This window comes from Rutidosis leptorrhynchoides, chromosome 6, assembly GCF_046630445.1.
Source record: "Rutidosis leptorrhynchoides isolate AG116_Rl617_1_P2 chromosome 6, CSIRO_AGI_Rlap_v1, whole genome shotgun sequence".
NCBI lineage: Eukaryota > Viridiplantae > Streptophyta > Magnoliopsida > Asterales > Asteraceae > Rutidosis > Rutidosis leptorrhynchoides.
Genome location: NC_092338.1, coordinates 104,258,543 through 104,283,592, shown reverse-complemented (window position 1 = coordinate 104,283,592; position 25,050 = coordinate 104,258,543). Strand labels below are relative to the sequence as shown.

The window sequence follows — 25,050 nt, the reverse complement described above, 5'->3', positions numbered from 1 at the left end:
GTTACATCTATCCAGTTGATAATTGATGAGTGAATGTACTGATTCAATGGTCTTTAATTTGTACGCTTGTTAATTATTAATTAATATATGCATTAGTTAAAATACTGATTCAATAAAATCGTTGGAATTGAATAGAAACTGGAGATGGAGACGGTAAACGAAAGTCCATGTAACCTATTTACTTATGTAAAAGTAATTGGGCTTCATAAGCCCATAAAGTTGGGTTTGGGTCTGTCAATGAGAGGGAAAGAAATTAAAGGGCAAAATGGTCAAGACAAAATAAAAAGGGGAATAGGGTTCCGTTTTGGATCTCCAATCAAATCCATCTACTACTACTTTATCTCAAACGCACACACACATCATCTCCTCAACTCCACGGCGTCAATCCGAGGAGTTTGAGTAAACCCTAATTTCGCACAAAACTACTTCAATCGCTCTCTTTTTTTTTTCTTCAAATCAATCAGGTAAATCTTTTAATTTTTCGATCCGTTATTTTATACATCTATCAATTAATCCATGTTTGTGTATTTGAATCTTTATTCACAGTTTTTATGATAAAGTTTCGATTTTTATTTTACTTTTCAGTATATCTATGGTTTTTATTAGATTCGGGTGTTAGGGGGTTGATTGTGCAGTAAATCAATTTGATTGCTTTTTACAGTCTTGTTTTTGTATTCTTTAAGGTATTATGGTTGGTTAATGCATCCTTGTTGAAAAGTAAAATAGAGTTAGTAACTTGTTCTGTACTAACTTATATCTCTGATAATATTACATTGTAATAGGCATGTTATGATAGTGCTACAGCTTGTTATAGTAAAATATACCATTAATTGAACTAGTTATGGCGTTTGCACATGTAAAGGTTGTATCCATATGTTTACATATTTTTCATTGTTGTTTTTTCATGCATTATTATTCTTTTTAACAAGTTTTGTTTGTTGTATTCTTAAGGCTGCAAGTAGGCATGTTGTTTAGCCAGCTGTTTCAGCGATTTGTTGCTGTTATCCGAAATTTTGAAACTTTAGTATAAATATGCTGTTAAGTATGTCAGTGTATGACGCAATGCGTATTCAATTGATCTAGGTGAAAGTTTATATATGTATGATTGTAGTTATAATACCTTGTTGGTAAAGCTACTAGATTTTTTTTATTTGTACGAGTAAAACAATGGTGCAAACGGATATAAATGACACTACATTTAAAAAAAAAAAATACTCTGTAGTAGTCTAGGTAGTTTTATAAGGATTTCTAAGTTTTTTACTTGTAGTTGCGGATGAATTTGTTTTGTTGATGAAGGAGAAAAGGAGACGAGATTCTTGAAATTGTAGCAATTAACTTTACAGATGATTCAATTCTTTTGTATTCAGTTTTGTAGTAAAAGAATTTATTATAATATAATTTTAACTATCGCTCAGAGAAATTGTATACTAATCTGTGTCTACTAGTGGGAGGATTAGTTTATGTAACAATCTTATATAACAGATGATTTCTGAAAAGTAATTTGTTTATAGTTGCTAAAGAGGTTTGTTGTATTTTTGTAGTCATGGCAGGTGTTGCTTCAGAAGGTTCCCAATTTGATGCTAAGAATTATGATTCAAAAATGAGTGAGCTGTAAGTTTGTACTACCTTTTTTATTTAAAAATTAGTATTAATCTTTGATCTTTATTTAGTTATTGTATTAGGGTCAAATCTGTTATACATGTATGACACATTTTGATCAACAATGTAGGCTTTCAGCTGATGCACAGGACTTTTTTACTTCGTATGATGAGGTTTATGATAGCTTTGATGCTATGGGTCTACAAGAGAATCTTTTGAGAGGCATATATGCATATGGTAGGTCTGATGATGCTCATGTTAGTTTTCATATTGTTAATGTATTATTATCACAAGGTTACATATGTATATCGTATCTATAATGCAGGTTTTGAAAAACCCTCTGCAATTCAACAGAGAGGAATTGTTCCTTTCACTAAGGGGCTTGACGTAATTCAACAAGCACAGTCTGGTACCGGAAAGACTGCTACTTTCTGCTCTGGTATTCTTCAACAACTTGATTACAGTGTAGTCGAGTGTCAGGCTTTGGTATTGGCACCAACTCGTGAACTCGCACAGCAGATTGAGAAGGTCATGCGAGCCCTTGGTGATTACCTTGGTGTTAAGGTTCATGCTTGTGTTGGTGGGACCAGTGTTCGTGAAGACCAGCGTATACTCTCAGCTGGGGTCCATGTTGTTGTTGGTACTCCTGGGCGTGTGTTTGACATGTTGCGCAGACAGTCTCTACGTTCTGATTTCATTAAAATGTTTGTGCTGGATGAGGCTGATGAAATGCTTTCAAGAGGTTTCAAGGATCAGGTTTTTATATTTACTCTTCTGTTTATTGCTTGTTCTAGGCCCCAAAGTTTTGACCCTTTACTTATAAATGGTCGACAATGCATACCCTTTTATCTCTAAAGGGTCAATGATTAAAAGATCAAAACTTTATTAGAATTGGCATGTTTCAAAGTCCAATCATTGTTCAAACATCATGCAAAAATCTTTTTGTTAAAAAAATGGTTAGATTTTTTTTATATAAAAATTTCATACTTTTAGTGATGGGTATTGATACACTTAACAATTTCTAGAGAAACTTAAATGGCGGCCTAATAATCTATACCAACCCATTATAGCCAGTTTAAAAAGTTGTCGGCTTTAATATGTTATCCAACCAGCACAGAAAGTTAATTTTTGTATGAGTATAAAACTTTTTAGACAGGTTCTGACCAGACTTCTTTGACCATTATAACTAGTTGTTTTGACGCATGAATACATCACTGAACCTGCTTATTTTGTCATTTTTTTAATTTACTCGGAGCTTAACATTTAATTAACGAGTGAAGTTCTTTTTTAGATCTACGATATCTTCCAGTTGCTGCCATCAAAGGTTCAAGTCGGAGTTTTCTCCGCAACAATGCCACCAGAGGCACTCGAAATTACCAGAAAGTTCATGAACAAACCTGTAAGGATTCTTGTTAAGCGTGACGAGCTCACCTTAGAAGGTATCAAACAGTTTTACGTCAACGTTGAAAAAGAGGAGTGGAAACTCGAAACACTTTGTGACTTGTACGAGACTTTAGCGATCACCCAAAGTGTCATCTTCGTGAACACTCGAAGGAAGGTTGACTGGTTGACCGACAAAATGAGAAGCCGGGACCACACAGTGTCAGCCACACACGGAGACATGGACCAGAACACACGTGACATCATCATGAGGGAATTTCGTTCCGGTTCTTCTCGTGTTCTCATCACCACTGATTTGTTAGCTCGTGGTATTGATGTCCAGCAGGTTTCACTTGTGATCAACTACGATCTTCCTACTCAGCCAGAAAACTACCTTCACCGTATCGGTCGTAGTGGACGATTTGGAAGAAAGGGTGTGGCTATCAATTTTGTGACTATGGATGATGAGAAGATGCTTGGTGATATTCAGAAATTTTACAATGTGGTGGTTGAAGAGCTGCCATCAAATGTTGCTGATCTCATCTAAATCTTGATTGATTTGGCTGATTTTCGTGTCTTGGTTGGTATTTGAATTTAATCGTTATTCTGTTTTGTTCTGAGTTATTGAAAGATGGTTGGAGTTGGTTCTTTGGTAGTAGGATTTTACATTATGTTTGTACTCTTAAGTTTAATTTTGTTGGGATTGTATGGATTATTAGTTTATTCATTTGAATTCTGTCTTTCAGTACGCTTGCAGTTTTGATCTAAACTTACATGTATGCTCTTCATATATTTTTCAAATAGATTTATATGAGTCGGTCTTCATTATAATTCTAGTTTCACCAAAGAGACCTTGGTTTAGCTTTAAAATATAGCTCTTTTTAATCAATAACTTAAAGATCAAGTCTCATTATAGATGTCAAGATGTAAATATGAGTGTCTTCATTATGATTCTAGGGTCCGATGTTGGAAATTTACATCGGGTGCTGTCTTGTAGTTTTGATCAATGTTTATTTGAGTCGACCAATAACTTTCTGGTTTCAAATAGGGGAACAGTGGGTGGTGTTTTTTCTCATAATGTTAGCGAGGCTTCGAAAAAGGTAATTGTTGAACCCGTTTATCCTTCTCACATTGATATTGTTAAGTGCAAATTGAAAGGTCCCTATGTTGTTTGTCCGAATGAGGGTTGATAGTGCTCCAAATGAACATATATTTAGTAGCAATATCGTTCCAATATGTAAAGTTTTTAAATGTAATTTCCTTATTTTTAGTTGTAATAGTTAAATAAATAAGTACGAAGACGAAAGACGCAAATCGCTCGAAAATGAAGATTTAAAGACAAAAACGAAGATTTGAAAGACCAAAACGTCCAAAAAGCTCAAATGTACAAGATACAATTCAAAAGGTTCAATTTATTGATGAGGAACGTCTAAAAATGACAAGAGTACAAGTTACAAAACGCAAAGTACAAAATATAAAATTGTACGCAAGGACGTTCGAAAATCCGGAACCGGGACCAGAGTCAACTCTCAACGCTCGACGCAACGGTGTAAAAATTACGAGTCAACTATGCACAAGAATAAAATATAATATTTAAATAATTCATAATAAGAATAATATTAAATAATAAAAAGTTGTTAATTGAGCATAGTTCAGGGGTCATAAGTGAAAATTCAATTTCTAAATTCGCGCCAAAAACACACCTTTTTCTATCTTTTTCTTATTTATCAATATCAATTATCAATATCTATATTCTATATCTCTATCATAATGTTAACTTAATAAGATATAACAATAATCTTAATTTTAATTTTAAATTATGATAATAATAAGATTTATGATAGAGATCGTTTGAGTGTGTAAGTCGAAATTCTGTCCGTGTAACGCTACGCTATTTTTAATCATTGTAAGTTATGTTCAACCTTTTTACATTAATGTATCGTAACTAAGTTATTATTATGCTTATTTGAGCCGAAGTAATCGTGATGTTGGGCTAAAATATTAAGAAGGGGTTATTGAACTTTGGACCATAATTAAGGTTTGGGCAAAAGACCGACACTTGTGGAAATTGAACTATTGACTATTAATAGATGGGGGGTATTGTCTAATTGAGTGACAACTCATTGGAGTCTGTCGAACCTATCTTGAAATTAATTAACCTAATAATTAATAATGATTATGGTTGTCCTATTTAGTGATGTTCATATGGAATCTGTTATAATCATTTAATTAATCAATTGGGTTGGGTAATTGATTATTCATTCTGATCAAGTGGATGAATTAATATTCATAAACTAATTAAAACAGGGGTGGATTACATACAGTGATAACTGGTGTAATTGTTGACAGAAGTGATAACTGCGTCACAGTTTAAATCCTTAATCAGTTGGAATATTTGACTTCGGGTATAAGGGTAATTTGACGAGGATACTCGCACTTTATTTTTATGACCGATGGACTATTATGGACAAAAACCAGATAGACGTATCAAATAAACCAGGACAAAGGACAATTAACCCATGGTAATAAATTAAAATCAACACGTCAAACATCATGATTACGGAAGTTTAAATAAGCATAATTCTTTTATTATATTTCTCATCGTATCTTTATTTACTGTCATTTTATTACTCGCAATTTTATTTACTGTCATTTTATTTATTGTCATTATTTTACGCACTTTAATTATCGTCATTTATCTTTACGCTTAAAATATAGAATCGACAAACCGGTCATTAAACGGTAAAACCCCCCTTTTATAATAATATTACTACTTATATAATTATATATATTTTGTATAAATATAGTTAAAAATATAGTAAGTATCACCAGCTCCCTGTGGAACGAACCGGACTTACTAAAAACTACACTACTCTACGATTAGGTACACTGCCTATAGTGTTGTAGCAAGGTTTAGGTATATCCCATCCGTAAATTAATAAAACTTGTGTCATATTTTGTAGTATTTTGTATTAAAAATAATACTATTTCGTACCCTCACGCTACATCATCAAGTTTTTGGCGCCGCTGCCGGGAGCGCTAAAACGCTATATTTTTAATTATAATAATATTGAAATAAAATATAATAATATAATAATATTGAAATAGAATATAATAATATAATAATATTGAAATAGAATATAATAATATAATAATATTTTAGAATATATTTTGAATCGTAAAAGTTTTAAAAAGTCGTATTTATTAAATACTTCAGGGGTATATTATGTAAATTGTAATTAATAATTTCTATCATGTCGCTTTCATGTAAATAGTAAATTAATTAATTTCTTTTCATTTACTATTCATGAATAGTAAATGAATTAAAAAAAAGTTTTGAAAAAAAAATAATAATTATAAAAAAAAGTATTAATTTGTAAAAAAAAATCATTTTAAAAAAAAAAAAAAAAAAAAATTTTAAAAAAAAAAACTTTTTTTTTTAGAAAAAAAAATTCGTTTTAAAAAAAAAAAAAACGTAAAAAAAAAAAAAAAAAAACTTAAAAAAAAAAAAAAAACGAAAAAAAAAAACGTAAAAAAAAAAAACAAAAACGTAAAAAAAAAAAAAACGTAAAAAAAAAAAAAAATTGTTAAAAAAAATTATATTTTTTTAAGATTTTGTCTATAAAAAAAAATGTTTTTTTTAGTTTTATTACCTTTAGATTTTTAGACTGTAGTCGCAACTTTTAGTATTAAGTTTAGTTTTGCCATAGTTATTTTTACTTCTAGAATTTTTAGGCTTTGCCGTAAAATCCCTTAAGTGCTTATTCCTTAGACTAAGTTTTAGGTGCTTTAGAATTTTGCGACGCCGTTTTTCGCGCTACTTTTTTTTTTTTTTTTCGACGCCTATTTTTCGACCTTTTATTTTTCGACCTTTTTCGACGCGCAATCTTTTTCTTTCTTATTTCTCGCTATTCTAGTTTTAGGACATAGATTTTTATTCAACTTCTTCTCTAAATTTCTTAAAATTACGAAAATTTATTTTAAGTGGTTAAATTGATAGACATCAAAATTTTCTAGTTCGTAGTAATAGTTGGATTTGTACGTGGACCGGGTTATTGGAGCCAAACAGTACTCAATTATATTGAGACCAAACGAATCCTGCCCCTCTGCTGCATCTTTTGGCTATTCGAAACGTGGGCAAAATCAGAAAAGTCTATTGATTGGACAACTTATATAAGTTTTTCTTATTTTTATAACTAATAGGATATTCTGTGAATGCACCGAGCAAAACGTTCACCACCTTTCATACGTTCACCACCTGTAACTCGATCAAGACATCTAGCAAATATTGTCGCCGTTGATTTTTCTTTAGAATCGTCATCTAGTCGAACAAGAACTCCAACTCAAATTTCCGATAATCCATCTTTTGAACCCGACTTCACAATTAAGAACCCGGAGCATATTCAAGGACAATTCCAAGATCCTGAACCACTAATTATTCCTCCTGAGCCACAAACCATTAAATCAGAATCCTCTAGTGATTCGTATTCAACAAATTCAATTATGGAAGTAACGGAACCTCTAAGTATGGAAGATCGAATGAGAGCCACACGCACGGGCCAAGGTCACGCCATTATTAAGCCAGAAGTTAATGCGCCAGATTATGAAATCAAAGGACAAATTCTACACATGGTAACTAACCAATGCCAATTCAGTGGTGCACTGAATGAAGATCCTAACGAACACCTTCGTACGTTTAAAAGAATTTGTACACTATTCAAAATCCGAGAAGTGGAAGATGAGCAGATCTATCTCATGTTGTTTCCCTGAACTTTAAAGGGAGAAGCCAAAGATTGGTTAGAATCGTTACCTGAAGGGGCGATTGACACATGGGATGTTTTAGTTGAAAAATTTCTTAAACAATTCTTTCCGGCATCCAAAGCCGTGAGACTTCAAGGAGAAATTGTTACGTTCGCGCAAAAGCCAAATGAAACTCTATATGAGGCGTGGACAAGATTTGGAAAGTTGTTGAGAGGATGTCCTCAACACAGTTTAGACACTTATCAAATAGTACAAATATTCTACCAAGGTGTCAACGTTGCTACACGAAAAGACATCGACATAACAGCTGGTGGTTCCATTATGAAGAAAACCGCAACTGAAGCTTACAAAATTATTGATAACACAGCCTCCCACTCTCATGAGTGGCACCAAGAGAAAGATATATATCGTTCATCTAAAGCGGCTAGAGCCGATTCTAGCCATGACTTTGATTCCGTTTCAGCAAAAATAGATGCTCTCGAAAGACGAATGGAAAAGATGAATAAAGATATTCACGCAATACGAATCAGTTGTGAGCAATGCGGTGGACCACACTTAATGAAAGACTGTCACATTGAACAAACGATGGAACAACGTGAGAATGTTGTCTACATGAACCAAAGGCTGGAAAATAGTTATCAGAATAATTATCAACCGCCAAGGCCAAACTTCAATCGAAATCAAAACATTCTTTACAATCCAAAAGGACCCGACAATAACTCGTATAACCAACAAGGTCCGAATAACCAACCAACTCAAAACAACACTTTCAATCAACAAAGACCTGGCTTGTATAAACCACCACAACAAACCGACGAGAAGAAGTCAAATCTGAAAGAAGTGGTATTTAAGCTAGTTGAATCTCAAACACAATTTATTGAAACTCAAACCCAAACGAATGAGAGGTTTGATCAGTCATTTAGAACTCAACAAGCTTCCATTTTGAATCTAGAAAAACAAGTAGGTACTCTTGTTAGATTGATGAGTGAAAGGGAACAAGGAAAGCTACCGAGTAATAATGAAGTAAATCCTCGGAATGAAAATGTTAACATGATATCAACAAATTCTGAAAAACCAATACCAGAAGATGGGAAAGTTTTAGATGTAAGTAACAATGAAGAAGTTACACCACCACCACCACCACCCGAGTATGTAAAGCCAGTGGTGGCACCATACAGACCACCCATCCCGTTTCCAAGAAAAGGAGTTGAGTATGAGCAAGTAATAGGTAATAAAGTTTGTGATACCTCTGGAAAGAAGAAGAAGAAGAAGAATAAAAAAGTGCAAGAAACAAAAACAGTAGAAGTAAACCCGGTGAAGACAGTTCCACCAAATCCTCCACCTAGGGTAGGTGATCCGGGTGAATTTATTGTTCCTTGTCTACTTAGTGATTGTGTCATGTATGATGCACTAGCAGATTTAGGTTCAAGTGTGAGTGTTATGCCTCTTTCATTATATAAGAGATTAGGTGTAGGTAAGTTAAGTCCAACGGATATGAGTGTTCGACTCTTTGATCAAACCATTAAGCACCCAGTTGGAATTGCTGACAACCTACCCGTTCAAGTAGGCAATTTAACCTTTCTAGTCGAATTTATTGTCATTGACATAGAAGAGGACCCAAACATTCCTCTAATTTTAGGTCGGCCATTCTTTGCGTTCACCGGGGCGTTATTTGATGTAGGAAATGGAAGAATGACACTTAAAAGTGGTGACAAATCGATCACCTTTATGATTCGAAAATCTAAACCTCCACCAACCAAAACCGTTGAACCAATAAAAACGATTGGTAATAACCATGTTGTTTTACCAACTCCAACGGCAGTGCTTAGCAATAATGAAACGCCTAAGTGTGGGAAAAATGAAGTAACACCTAATGATAACCCAATAACAAAGGACCCCGTTGTTAATACGAAATTAGATGACCCCGTTATTAACAGTTCAATGAAGAAACTTTTTAAACGGGTTATTGATGCTAAAAGTAAGGGAAACTTTAAGTTATATAACCGGTTAGTATCCAATCTGTCGCCTAAAGAAAAGGCGAAGCTAGTTGAATTTGTGGATATTACGGAAAAAGCTGGTCACTGGCTTAAAGCAAAAGTCACAGATATGCAAGTTGATTATGGTCCAAGAGAAATTGACGATGAAGTTAATCACAATTTCGACACCACATCTACCTAAGTGTGAGGAGATTCAAATATTCTAAAAAGAAAATGCTGTTTGGAGTTAGTTGTTCTGTTCTCGTGTAGTTCCGAGAATGGAATTCGATTGGTCTTTTCCGCTAGCAGACACTAAAGAACTAGTTTTCTCCCCCCATTCTGATTTTTTTTTTTATTTTGTAGGTTTTATATGAAATTAATATGCTTTTTAAATTTAAGTTTTGTGTGAATTTAAAAACAAAATTTAATTTATTTCATTAAGTAAAAAAATGATTTCTAAAATTCGTCGTGAGTTGAAGATTAGGTAGTTGAACCGAAATTACTTTAACCGAGGGCGGGACGAGAAATTTTGTTATCATTATTTTTAATTTAATTGATTTAAAGTATGCCAAAAAAAAAATATTAGATTTTATAAATTTTTGAACGTGGGGTAATATACCCAACTTCAAAATTATGTATGTTTGTATTTTATGTTATATACAAAACAGGGTAAAATAACGCACTTTCAAAGACTGTCATTAAGTTCAGAAAAAGGTACTAATTTTGACGACAAGAAACAAAATATCAAATGTGAAATAACAACAATATGTTTGCAAACTCGGTATTTTTAATCATTTTTCTACACTAATCACCCTCATGAATTTAAATTTTTACTGATTTCTTGCAAATGAGGGCATTGCAAGATCTCAAGTGTGGGGAAGGGTTATAAATTCTTTCGGGTTTACACTTGTTTTAATTGCCAAATTTTGTGAAAATTTGAAATTTTTTTTTAACTAAATGAATTCAAAATCATGTTTATACATATTTATGAACGATAAAACTAGGTGTTAATGCCGAAATTATTGTTACCTCGAGGACATAAATTGAGAAACAACCCAAAACGCTTGAATTCATTTAAAATGGGATAGAAGAGAATAAAAAGGCAAAGAAAAGAATAAATAAAAGCTAAGTGTGGGGAGAATGTACCAAGTTATTCAATTAAAAACTATCTATCACATTTTTGTATAAGAATTATTGCAGGTACTTTTGCTTTGGACGATACTAATCAGTTTTACCCGGTTTACTGTAATATATTTTAAAGAAAGATGGATCTACACGATGAATCAATTCCATCATTAAAAGGAAGTAAAGTCTTCCGAAAAAGACACGCGCTTCTTGATTTAGGTCATGAAGTTGTCGTCCAGACCAGCTGTAGGTTGACGAAAAATCTAGAAAAGTCATCTCTAAAATCAGCAGGAAATCCACGGACCTCAGCATCAAACAGGGTCGCCATGTGGTCAGATTTATCCTAACCATGAGAAGGATTTATCTCACATAATGGGGGGGCACCGTGCAAATTAGCTTGATAAGACTAATGAATCAAATCCTCAGAAAGGATAATCTCCTTAAAGATCAAAAATCAGCTTTTAAGACTGATATTACTCAATCCTAGAGATTGACCTTAAAGATTGAGAATTACAAACTCATGGAATTCAATGATATCTAAACTCGAGCTTGAACGAGAAAATATTTTGATCAAAAATAAAACCGATTTGTTTTCTGAAAACCTATTTTCAATGCGTTCATTACCATTGAACGTAAAATCCTGAGAATTCATTGGAATTCATTAGGTCACCTGAACCAAATCAGGTGTCAACCGTAAGAACGGTGGTTGCATAGCATGGTCGGAGACAGGACCTTGTGCCAGACCGAAAAATCAAAGGATGATCTTTACTATTGCTCCTACCAAGGATAGTACTAGCATCCGACACGTTTTTGGACCATAATTAAAAGCATGTCATGGGACATTGCCTTAACCGTTTCTTGTTCATCGCTTTCCTTTACAACCGGACGGTAGTTTGCCGAAAGGTAATATACGGGACAAGTAAACTGGACGTGTTGCTTTCCTAATACAAGGTTAGCAAGTGGGTAACACAAAACCACAAGTGTTGAGCTAAAATTTTCAAATCTGAAACCCACACAACCCACAAAAAAAAATATTTTGCAAACACCGGTGAAGGGTTAAATCGGAAAACTTATCTAGGGTAAAAGCTAGATTAAATTTTCAAAAAGATCAAATGTTTTCATAAAGATCCAATTTCCTTAAGGATCTACATTTTCATAGTCATGTGGGACTGTAAACCACCTTTCAAATGTGCACTTTGCTTTGGAAACCGAAAGTAAATCGGCTATTTGATTGCAAGTGTCGTTGACCTAAACCCGAGGCAACTGTGGATGACACACCCACCTTTAACCATCATTACTGTCATTGTTTATACCGCTATATCAAAATCACTGATGTACAAAATGTGATGAATAAAAAAGTGATTCATGTATGTTTTTATTTCAAGTTCTGTATTGCTTGAGGACAAGCAACGCTCAAGTGTGGGGATATTTGATAGTGCTCCAAATGAACATATATTTAGTAGCAATATCGTTCCAATATGTAAAGTTTTTAAATGTAATTTCCTTATTTTTAGTTGTAATAGTTAAATAAATAAGTGCGAAGACGAAAGACGCAAATCGCTCGAAAATGAAGATTTAAAGACAAAAACGAAGATTTGAAAGACCAAAACGTCCAAAAAGCTCAAATGTACAAGATACAATTCAAAAGGTTCAATTTATTGATGAGGAACGTCTAAAAATGACAAGAGTACAAGTTACAAAACGCAAAGTACAAAATATAAAATTGTACGCAAGGACGTTCGAAAATCCGGAACCGGGACCAGAGTCAACTCTCAACGCTCAACGCAACGGTGTAAAAATTACGAGTCAACTCTCAACGCTCGACGCAACGGTGTAAAACTTACGAGTCAACTATGCACAAGAATAAAATATAATATTTAAATAATTCATAATAAGAATAATATTAAATAATAAAAAGTTATTAATTGAGCATAGTTCAGGGGTCATAAGTGAAAATTCAATTTCTAAATTCGCCTATAAAAGGCTTTGTAATCGTAATGTAAAAACACACCTTTTTCTATCTTTTTCTTATTTATCAATATCAATTATCAATATCTATATTCTATATCTCTATCATAATGTTAACTTAATAAGATATAACAATAATCTTAATTTTAATTTTAAATTATGATAATAATAAGATTTATGATAGAGATCGTTTGAGTGTGTAAGTCGAAATTCTGTCCGTGTAACGCTACGCTATTTTTAATCATTGTAAGTTATGTTCAACCTTTTTACATTAATGTATCGTAACTAAGTTATTATTATGCTTATTTGAGCCGAAGTAATCGTGATGTTGGGCTAAAATATTAAGAAGGGGTTATTGAACTTTGGACCATAATTAAGGTTTGGGCAAAAGACCGACACTTGTGGAAATTGAACTATTGACTATTAATAGATGGGGGGTATTGTCTAATTGAGTGACAACTCATTGGAGTCTGTCGAACCTATCTTCAAATTAATTAACCTAATAATTAATAATGATTATGGTTGTCCTATTTAGTGATGTTCATATGGAATCTGTTATAATCATTTAATTAATCAATTGGGTTGGGTAATTGATTATTCATTCTGATCAAGTGGATGAATTAATATTCATAAACTAATTAAAACAGGGGTGGATTACATACAGTGATAACTGGTGTAATTGTTGACAGAAGTGATAACTGCGTCACAGTTTAAATCCTTAATCAGTTGGAATATTTGACTTCGGGTATAAGGGTAATTTGACGAGGATACTCGCACTTTATTTTTATGACCGATGGACTATTATGGACAAAAACCAGATAGACGTATCAAATAAACCAGGACAAAGGACAATTAACCCATGGTAATAAATTAAAATCAACACGTCAAACATCATGATTACGGAAGTTTAAATAAGCATAATTCTTTTATTATATTTCTCATCGTATCTTTATTTACTGTCATTTTATTACTCGCAATTTTATTTACTGTCATTTTATTTATTGTCATTATTTTACGCACTTTAATTATCGTCATTTATCTTTACGCTTAAAATATAGAATCGACAAACCGGTCATTAAACGGTAAAACCCCCCTTTTATAATAATATTACTACTTATATAATTATATATATTTTGTATAAATATAGTTAAAAATATAGTAAGTATCACCAGCTCCCTGTGGAACGAACCGGACTTACTAAAAACTACACTACTCTACGATTAGGTACACTGCCTATAGTGTTGTAGCAAGGTTTAGGTATATCCCATCCGTAAATTAATAAAACTTGTGTCATATTTTGTAGTATTTTGTATTAAAAATAATACTATTTCGTACCCTCACGCTACATCATCAAGGGTTCTGCTTCGAATGTTTGAGTCTAGAGGGTAATCTTGTTTCGTCTGCGGATCGTGTTGGTATTAAGTTTGGGTCTGTTGTGTTCGATGATTTTAACCGAGTAGATCAGGAGCAATTGGTTGATAAAAAAAAGTTGGTTTTGAGGTTATTTGAAAGAAAATGAGCAAGCGTAACAAATCAATTTTGGAGGGGGGCACGGGTTCTCGGGTCGAAGATATTGATGCCCCATTTGTTCCGACAATTGTGGGTCATGGCGGTAGATCGTATTGCGATTGATACGTGTAGTGGATTTTGTCGTGCTTGGTATTTAATGATCAAGATGATTCCGAAAGTTGCGGGGCCTAGTGAGTGTGGTGGCAGTGATGTTCCTGGTGTACGAAAAAAGGGGATGGCTAAAGTCGGGTCGAGTTCTTTCAAGTTGCGCGACAACATTGAAGATTTAGACTTTGGAGAAGCGGTGCAAATCTTTTTAGGGAATCTCTTGATGACGAACATGTTGGTACTTCTTTAGTCGGGGCGTTTCCCCAAATGGCGAAGGTTTTTTCCAAAACCTTGTTGATCGTGGTTTGTTAGAACCATCATCAACAATCTTGGTCGATGATGCTTCTTCCAATGTGTTATCATATAAGATTGTTAATCGGTCGGGTAAGATGTTCACGCGCGAGATGGTGAATGGGAAGTTGAAAAAAGTGGATCTTTCGGTCGTTGATGTCGTTTTTTCACATTTGTTTCGTTAACTGTGACGATCGCTCCAAATCCATATGGACGAACACGTCATTCATTGATTTCATTGCGAGGTATTTGACCTCTATATGATACGTTTTGTAAACATTGCATTCTTTTGAAAAGGCATACCATAAATGAATATTTAATTCCAAGGTTTTCGACATCTGATGATTTCTACATATATACAATTACCGTAAATAATAGTTTACAATAATACTTCCGTTGACAATGCAGTCAAAATAGATACATGATGATGGTTTTGTGAATGCAACGTTTTCTTGAATAAAGCATGCAAGACTCCATGCACATAGCTTGTCTAACACCTAAGCAAACAGCGGAAGACTTTTAGGAAACCTGAGAATAAACATGCTAACAAGTGTCAACACAAAGGTTGGTGAGTTCATAGTTTGAATGTTTCGTATAATCTGTATATAAAGGTGGATCACAAGATTTCAGTTGTTCAATCCAGAAACGTTTATCAAAATATTCTACGAAATTGAGCACCCTGGTAACTAAACTTAACGTATATATAATTTATACCCTTTGTATAATCATCTTAATAATACACGCAAACCAACGTGTACGCTTCTCAAATAGCATACGTCCGTTAAAAGGCTAGTGCTCTAGCTCGGACGGGGATATCAAGCCCTATGGATCCATATACTACTACTCGCGCCCACCAGTTCTTATAACTGACAGTTACTAGTTACCAAAGCTAAGGGATTTTTGGTTCAAACTCAGTGTAGAATTTAGTATGTACTTGTGTCCATTGCGTTTAAAATAAAGTGCATGTATTCTCAGCCCAAAAATGTATATTGCAAAAGCATTTAAAAAGGGAGCAAATGAAACTCACGCATATAAATATTGTAAATCAGTTAATAAAGCATTTGCATGTATTCTCAGCCCAAAAATGTAGAGAGTAAAAGGGATCATATGAAACTCACCTTAGCAGTATATAAAGTCGTTCACCAAAATGTGATCGAAACACGGATTACCAAATAACCGTAAATCTCAACATATCAATATTGAGATTCAATATTGTAGAAAAGTGCGTAGACGTAAAGGAGATGATAACACTAGGTTTGACTTGCAAATAATACCCATGAATATTACCCATAACCTCCTTGGCAATAACCCATAGTTTCCTTAGCTTTATCCCGCTCATAAAACTATTTTGAAGGTGACACGCTCATAACCTCGTCGTAGTATTTTATGTATATATACTACTAATAATAATATTATAATAAGATTAATAATAATAATATTAATCTTAATAATAATAATAATAATAATAATAATAATAATAATAATAATAATAATAATAATAATAATAATAATAATATAATAATAAATAAATATCTACGGAGTAATTAAAAATGAGATCAGAAACAGAAATGATCGGGTTTTTATAGTTGTGGCCTGTCCCTGGTGGCCATGCGATCGCATGGCTGGAAAGGCTATATCCCATGCGATCGCATGGGCTGGCTGTCCAGCACACAATCCTTTTGTTTTCTTGCTTGTCGACATATTTTAATATTAATATAATATATATAATTTATATAATTAATTATATATTATATTAAATTCATGTGCATAGTTGATTTGTAATTTTTGTCCCGAAAAGTCGTACGTCGTCACTCGACTTATGTTTCGGTTCCGGTTTTTCGAACGCCCTTTCGTACGCTGAGAAAACTAGTTCTTTTCGTTTCGTAACTTTTACCTTTGTCAAAATATAGTCTTAAATCATCCATAAACTATACAACTGTAGCAAAGTTACTGTAGCAAAGACAATTTTAATGTAGCAATTCACTGTAGCAAAGTCAATTTTTACTGTAGCAATTTCAAGATCAAACTAAGAACTATGTTCTACTACTTATGATCTTGATTAGTTAGTTAACTTCCAAGTTTATAGATCATGTAAGTGTCAAACCTAAGACTTTGATGTAACTTTGGTTCATCAAACTTCATGCAACTCTTAAGTGAGTTGTGCTTCATGTCTTAGACTTGCACATGGGTTATGATGGTCAAGACTTGGTTAAGATGATGTAGATACATCAATGAGTTGTACACTTGAAGCTATATGCATCAAGGATGAGAACCATGATGAACATCAAGCACCAAGACCACCGGAACCCTTTTAAACTCACTGTTCTGTCCAAAACCTACTGACCTGATGATTCTGGAACAGACCAGTAGACCTGGGCTGTTCTAACCTTGATTTTTAGATAGAAATTTTCTAGTAGATAACTTTTCATATAGGACTCGTCTTAATCCGAGTTACGGTTTAGGATTTATGGCCCTCCGATCGTTACTATGTCCTTTAACGTTGTGCAGAAATTTCTGACCTACTCGCACTTAGACCGTCGCCACGGTCAAAACAAGACGATTTTGCTTCTGTAAATTTTACCACACTTAAGGGACTCATAGACGGAGCCATGGCCACTAGTCTCACCTTAATTCAGTAAGGGTAGAGGCCGTGGTGACTGACTGAAGTCAGACTTTGTTTTAAACTACTTTCATAAACGAAACTTACTTTACGCCTTTTGTTTGATGATGAATGATGATGACCCTTAAGACCTTAATTACATAATTTTAAACCTATTAAGACGATTTATTGACTTAGTACTATTTGACTTAGGTTGAGGACTTTGGACCATTTACTTGCACACCTTTCCCGACTACTACTTTACCGCTACATATCATTGTGAGTTATAGCATTCCCTTTTTACTTTAACTTATTTTGGGAACTGAGAATACATGCGGATTTTATGTTTTACATACTAGGCACGAGTACTTAAACTTTATATATGTGTGGGTTATATAACGGCAGAAACATTCCCTTTAGCTCGGTAACGTTTAATCATTGGTTTTTGAACCGTGAACGCGAATCTTAGATATGGATCCATAGGGTTTGACATCCCCACTCGGGCTAGTCGCGCTAGCAGTCAACGAGTGTTTAATACTTCGTAAACATACGCACTCGCCAAGTGTACTTTCAGGGGGTATTTTAAACGTTAAGTTGGTTACCAAGTGCCCACGGTTAACATATACTTTATCATACTATTTTGAAACGCTCTTTGTAGCACTGAAATATCGTGGCCTACCTTACATATTGTTATACTTAAACTATAGCTCACCAACCGTTGTGTTGACGTTTTTAAGCATGTATTTCTCAGGTGCTTGAGGTTGCTTCCGCTGTGTACTAGTCGTGCTGTAGAACCCGCTGCTTAGAGTTGTCCACACATGAACTACTTTACTTTGCATTCAAACATTCGTACTTTTGAACTATGACTTGTAACGACCATTGTGGTCACGTACACTTATTATTTGCTTCTACTTAGTGAAGCATGCTTTTGAAATGTAAAACATTTGATGTCGGTTATGACATCACCTTTTTATCGCGAATGCAATTTCTTTAATTACAGCATATAGTACTTAACCTTGTAATGATCCTGTTGTTGATGATTCGTACACGATGGTTTTGTAGGGGGCATCACAAAGGAAATTATGGGTTATTGCCAAGGAGGTTATGGGTAATATTCATGGGTATTATTTGCAAGTCAAACCTAGTGTTATCATCTCCGTTACGTCTACGTACTTTTCTACAATATTGAATCTCAATATTGATATGTTGAGATTTACGGTTATTTGGTACCGTGTTTCGATCACATTTTGGTGAATGACTTTATATGCTGCTAAGGTGAGTTTCATATGATCCCTTTTACTCTCTACATTTTTGGGCTGAGAATACATGCAAATGCTTTATTAACTGATTTACAATATTTATATGCGTGAGTTTCATATGATCCCTTTTACTCTCTACATTTTTGGGCTGAGAATACATGCAAATGCTTTATTAACTGATTTACAATATTTATATGCGTGAGTTTCATTGCTCCCTTTTTAATTGCTTTTGCAATCTATATTTTTGGGCTGAGTATACATGCACTTTATTTTAAACAATGGACACAAATACATACTTAATTCTACACTGAGTTTGAACCGAAAATCTCTTAGCTTTGGTAACTAGTAACTGCCAGTTATAAGAACTAGTGGGCGCGATTAGTAGTATATGGATCCATAGGGCTTGATATCCCCGTCCGAGCTAGAGCACTAGCCTTTTAACGGACGTATGCTATTTGAGAAGCGTACACGTTGGTTTGCGTGTATTATTAAGATGATTATACAAAGGGTATAAATTATATATACGTTAAGTTTAGTTACCAGGGTGCTCAATTTCGTAGAATATTTTGATAAACGTTTCTGGATGAAACAACTGAAATCTTGTGATCCACCTTTATATACAGATTATGCGCAACATTAAAACTATGAACTCACCAACTTTTGTGTTGATACTTGTTAGCATGTTTATTCTCAGGTTTCCTAGAAGTCTTCCGCTGTTTGCTTAGATGTTAGACAAGCTATGTGCATGGAGTCTTACATGACATATTTTTCAAGGAAACGTTGCATTCACCAAATCATCACCATGTATCTTATTTTGACTGCATTGTCAACGGAAATACTGTTGTAAACTATTATTTATGGTGATTGTCTATATGTAGAAATCATCAGATGTCGAAAACCTTTGATTTATATATTCATTTATGGTGTGCCTTTTCAAAAGAATGCAATGTTTACAAAACGTATCATATAGAGGTCAAATACCTCGCAATGAAATCAATGAATGACGTATTCGTCCATATGAATTTGGAGCGATCGTCACAGTTGGTATCAGAGCGTTGGTCCTAGCGAAACAGGTCTTGCATGAGTGTGTCTAACTGATAGTTGTTAGGATGCATTAGTAAGTCTGGACTTCGACCGTGTCTGCATGTCAAAAGTTTTGCTTATCATTTTTGTCGGAAATTACCTGCTTATCATTCCTATCGTATACTGAGAAAACTTGTACTTTACGTTTCGTGAATCGTACCTTTGTCAAAATATAGTCTTAAATCATCCATAAACTATACCACTGTAGCAAAGTCAATTTTTACTGTAGCAATTTCATTGTAGCAAATAGTGATTTTCGAAAACAATGTAGCATTTTGGGTACTGTAGCAATTTGAAAATACTGTAGCAAATTAGTGTTTTACTGGTTCATCTTAAACGCTTTAGTTAACTTATCTAAATATCAATCGAATCAATAAACGAATGTTACTATCGTTTACTAAATAACTTGAAATTATATATATGTATATATCTTTTTAATATACATAAATCAATTTTTAAATACACATTGGAAGTTATTTATAAATAAATTTTAATAATAAATATTTCAACTTATCATATATATTCAAATAGATATTTAAACCAATAAGTTTAATGTACGGTATCAAATAATTAATACATTGTTACCTTTTCAAGTTATAGTATATATGTATCTATTTACATATAATTGTTCGCGAATCGTCGAAAACAACCGAAGGGTATTTAAATATATAAAAGTAGTTCAAAAATTTTGAGATTCAGTTTTACAGACTTTGCTTATCGTGTCAGAAATGTTAATCATACAAAGATTAAGTTTAAATTTGGTCAGAAATTTCCGGGTCATCACAGTGTACCTACCCGTTAAAGAAATTTCGTCTCGAAATTTGAGTGAGGTCGTCATGGCTAACAATAAAAATGTTTTCATGACGATTATGTGTTGATAAATAGAATTTTTATCACCGTTGAATAATATGGATAAAAAAAAAATTCAATTACTCAAAGTGTATGAGGGAAGTTATCGTAATAGAGTTAAATGGAGAATAGAGATTCGTCTTATCTTTTGATGTAGTAACGATTGATTTCCGGAATTTAAGGAATAGAAAATCTTCATAATTTAAATAAGATTTGATTCTTCGGAATTTAAGGAAATTAGGATTTCCTTTGATTAAATGTGTAATCTGCCTCGATTGCTATGTCTGATATTTTGCTATAAATTGACCTTTTTCGTTTCATTTATTTTCACCACTCATATAATCTTCTTCCTTATTTCATACTTACAAAAGATTTGTGAAAATGCTTCATCCAGTTCTGATTCTTGATATTTTCTTGGCTATCATATCATTCATTCTTCTTTTTCATCTGCCACCAGAGGAGGTTATTTTCTTCTACTATTAAATTGGGGTTATATTGTTTTTCATTCTCCCGTGTCTTTATATTGCTATACGCATTGATATACACGGTTTGTAATTTCGGGGTTGTTTTCGGGCTTTATATTTTCCATTATATTTCGGAGCTTCATGCTTTCGTTTTCTCTTCCCGACTTTAAGTCAAGCGAATAATGGTCCAGAATTCGTAGGTATGAATTTCGGAATGAACATAATTAATATTCTAAGAAAGAAACGGTAATGGCACAATCTGACTTGTCAAATTACCAGAATACCTCGAAAAAAATCGAATCATCAAGAAAAATATTTTCTTGATATGTTTAGAGGTTAAATAGAATGAAAGAGTTATGTAACATGGTTCATGATGAGGGTGGGATCTGTGAACCTTTATCACGTTCCATTAGAAACTTAGCATGACTTACTGTAATATAATCACGTTGATCAAGTGTCATTATATTATACTAATTCATGTTTCAGTTCCCAACACTACTTCAAAACATTCATATTTTAAACTTGAAGGTTTCAGAATTTAGAAACTAAAATAGTTTCTTTTATGATGTAACACAGATAGCGCGAAGAGATGAATGATTTCAGATAAGAATAGTTATGAAGATACCTCAAGAATTATCGAGGATATTTATAATGAAAGGTACGATGATATCTTAGAATATTTAAGATAAGATGATGATGAAGAATATTGTCCGCAAAGGTTTTAGAGTAAGGAACAAGGTATTTGCTAAGGATTTCAGCAGACACTGAATCATTTGTATTCTTTGAAGGTAGATTTCTTCTTTGTGATTTGTCCACAGCCTCCTTCATGGTCTGCTCAATCCATTTTCCAGTTCCAAACCTTTTCTTTTTCTCAGCTTTACCACCATACTATTCTTTATCATCAAACTTTTGACTGTTAAGTTCGTTTACAGTTTTTGCTGCTTCATCAGCATTGTTCCAAATTTTAGAGAACTAGTTCATAGTTTAGGGTGTTTTTCAGAAACTTCACATTCGAAGTATGTAAGTCTAGGAGATAGACATTATATGTATATATATAACTGTTGGCGTAGAATTGCTGAAATTCGAAATACTGATTGCTAATTCCTGGTAGTTGGTATGGCAATTATTCTTATAAGATGTGGATGAGTACATGATAGGGTTTCAATGAGTATAATAATTTTTTGAAAGGTCAAGGATCAATGAAGTTGTTGGTAAATTTACTGCTAATGTGGTGGAACATAAAAGGTTCCCCAGTAACAAAAACGTATATACCAAAGTTTCAAGTCTGAAAGGTTGTCGTTGACTGGTTGAATGGTTGATAATACTGGATACTTTGAAAAGGGATTGCAAGGTTATTTTTGGTAAAAACAACGCTAAAGGATCTTGAACAGTTTTGAAGTCAAAGTATTGCTTCGAAAGATGTAGGAATCTAAGAATGATGTCTTTTGTTAAATCTTGACTTTGGATTTTGATTTGTCAAAATCAAAATATGTAATCAAATTTGGATGAGGATGGTTGTTTTAATTTTTATAAAAGAATATATATTGTTGTGAAAGTAGTGAGTATAGTTGATGATTTGTTGAATCAGAATCGAAGAATGTAACATATTAATAGTGAATTTATATATCTCTCGGGTATTACCTACCCGTTAAAATATTCTCACCATTAACAGTTTGTACAAAAGAGTTTTCTTAATTACATTCTTTATGAAAATACACCTACATATATATTTTCTTTAGATGTAATCATGATTAAATGAGTTAACATAATATTATTCTCATCTGGTTTTCGACTAGGACTAGAATATATAATCTCTAAAACTTTTAGAAACTACATATTCTCTGCAGAATATTTTTTCGATGAAGTTATGAATCAATACTTCATCGTTTGTTGTTGTTGGTATTCCTTGGTATCTATGGTGCGTATGACGTTGATGTTCGAGGTACAGATTGTGATGTTGAGGTGTGGGATGCGGATGTTGTTGTTGGTGGTGGTGATGGTACTGTTGGTGTTGGTGTTGCTGATGGTGGTACTGTTGCTGTCGGTGCTGCTGCTGGTGCTTGTAACCTTTGCACCACATTCTCCAAAGCCACTACTCGAGCGCGAAGCTCGTTGACTTCTTCTATTACACCGGGGTGATTTTCGGTTCGGACGAGTGGAAGAATAAGATCTAGAATTTGAGATAATATATAATCGTGACGAGACACTCTGGAAATGAGAGAGAAAATAGTGTCTCGAACAGGTTCGCCGGTAAGTGCTTCAGGTTCTTTGCCAAGAGGGCAATGTGGTGGATGGAAGGGATCACCTTCTTCTTGTCTCCAATGACTAAGCAGGCTACGAACCCATCCCCAATTCATCCAGAATAGATGATGGCTGATTGGTTGATCCATTCCGGTTACACTGTCTTCGGAATTCAGGTGAATATCCATATCGGAATAGCTGTCGGAGTTTAAGGAATTTGAACTTGATACGTGATCCATCTTGTATAATTAGAGGGATGATTTTTGATATGAAATAGATTATAGAATTTAGATTGGTACTCTTCAACACATAATTTACATATGTATATATAATACCAAAATCCCGTAAATTACGGAGAAATTTTCGGAAGATGTCAGGAAAAGTATACAGTAATAGATATGCTAAGATATGAATTTTTGTCTATACACTATTTATGCAATAAATGCAGGAAAACGTGTCTAGACTTAAGAATGATAAGCATATAATTTCCGACAAGAAATGATAAGCAAAACTTTTAACATGCAGACACGGTCGAAGTCCAGACTTACTAATGCATCCTAACAACTATCAGTTAGACACACTCATTCAAGACCTGGTTCGCTAGGACCAACGCTCTGATACCAACTGTGACGATCGATCCAAATCCATATGGACGAACACGTCATTCATTGATTTCATTGCGAGGTATTTGACCTCTATATGATACGTTTTGTAAACATTGCATTCTTTTGAAAAGGCATACCATAAATGAATATTTAATTCCAAGGTTTTCGACATCTGATGATTTCTACATATAGACAATCACCGTAAATAATAGTTTACAATAATACTTCCGTTGACAATGCAGTCAAAATAGATACATGATGATGGTTTTGTGAATGCAACGTTTTCTTGAATAAAGCATGCAAGACTCCATGCACATAGCTTGTATAACATGTAAGCAAACAGCGGAAGACTTCTAGGAAACCTGAGAATAAACATGCTAACAAGTGTCAACACAAAGGTTGGTGAGTTCATAGTTTTAATGTTTTGCATAATCTGTACATAAAGGTGGATCACAAGATTTCAGTTGTTTCATCCGAAACGTTTATTAAAATATTCTACGAAATTGAGCACCCTAGTAACAAAACTTAACGTATATATAATAAGTACCCCTATTTTAACATACATGCAACCAACATGTACAATACACGCAATCCAACGTGTACTAAACTCAAATAGCATACGTCTGTTTTATAGTTCAGGCTAGGGTCTCTATACCTGGAACAGACGGGGATGTCAAGCCCTATGGATCCATATATAACTACTGGCGCCCACCAGTTCTTATAACCGACAGTTACTAGTTACCAAAGCTAAGGGATTTTCGGTTCAAACTCGGTGTAGAATTTAGTATGTACTTGTATCCATTGTGTTTAAAATAAAGTGCATGTATTCTCAGCCCAAAAATATAGATTGCAAAAGCAATTAAGAAGGGAGCAAATGAAACTCACCTTAGCAGCATATTGTCACACCCCCCAAAATGGACCAGGGGTAATTGTGACCAATCATATCATAACACAGTTGTATAAACGAGAACGACTCTATATGAGACTTTTTAAATAAAACCTTTGTTAATAAAACAGCGGAAGCAGTAATACATGTTTACATTATTATTAAAACGTAAAATAAATGTTTATGAACTAAAATATAATATACGATGTGGACTCCATGCAAGCATCAAACCTATCATCACAAAGTTGCAAACAGCTAGCTCAATCATCACCTGAGACAAAACATGCTTAAAGTGTCAACCAAAAAGGTTGAGTGAAATTCACAGGTTTATAAATAATATCCAAAGT

General features: G+C 33.6%; 1 protein-coding gene across 1 annotated transcript; it reads left to right on the top strand.

The window, feature by feature from the left end:
- Positions 1-325: 325 nt before the first annotated feature.
- Positions 326-3,706, top strand: LOC139852962 (eukaryotic initiation factor 4A-10-like). The gene is made up of 5 exons (XM_071842311.1): positions 326-464; positions 1,542-1,611; positions 1,730-1,836; positions 1,925-2,355; positions 2,891-3,706. The coding sequence occupies exons 2-5, from the start codon at positions 1,544-1,546 to the stop codon at positions 3,524-3,526; spliced, it is 1,242 nt and encodes a 413-aa protein (XP_071698412.1). The 5' UTR covers positions 326-464; positions 1,542-1,543; the 3' UTR covers positions 3,527-3,706.
- Positions 3,707-25,050: the final 21,344 nt, after the last annotated feature.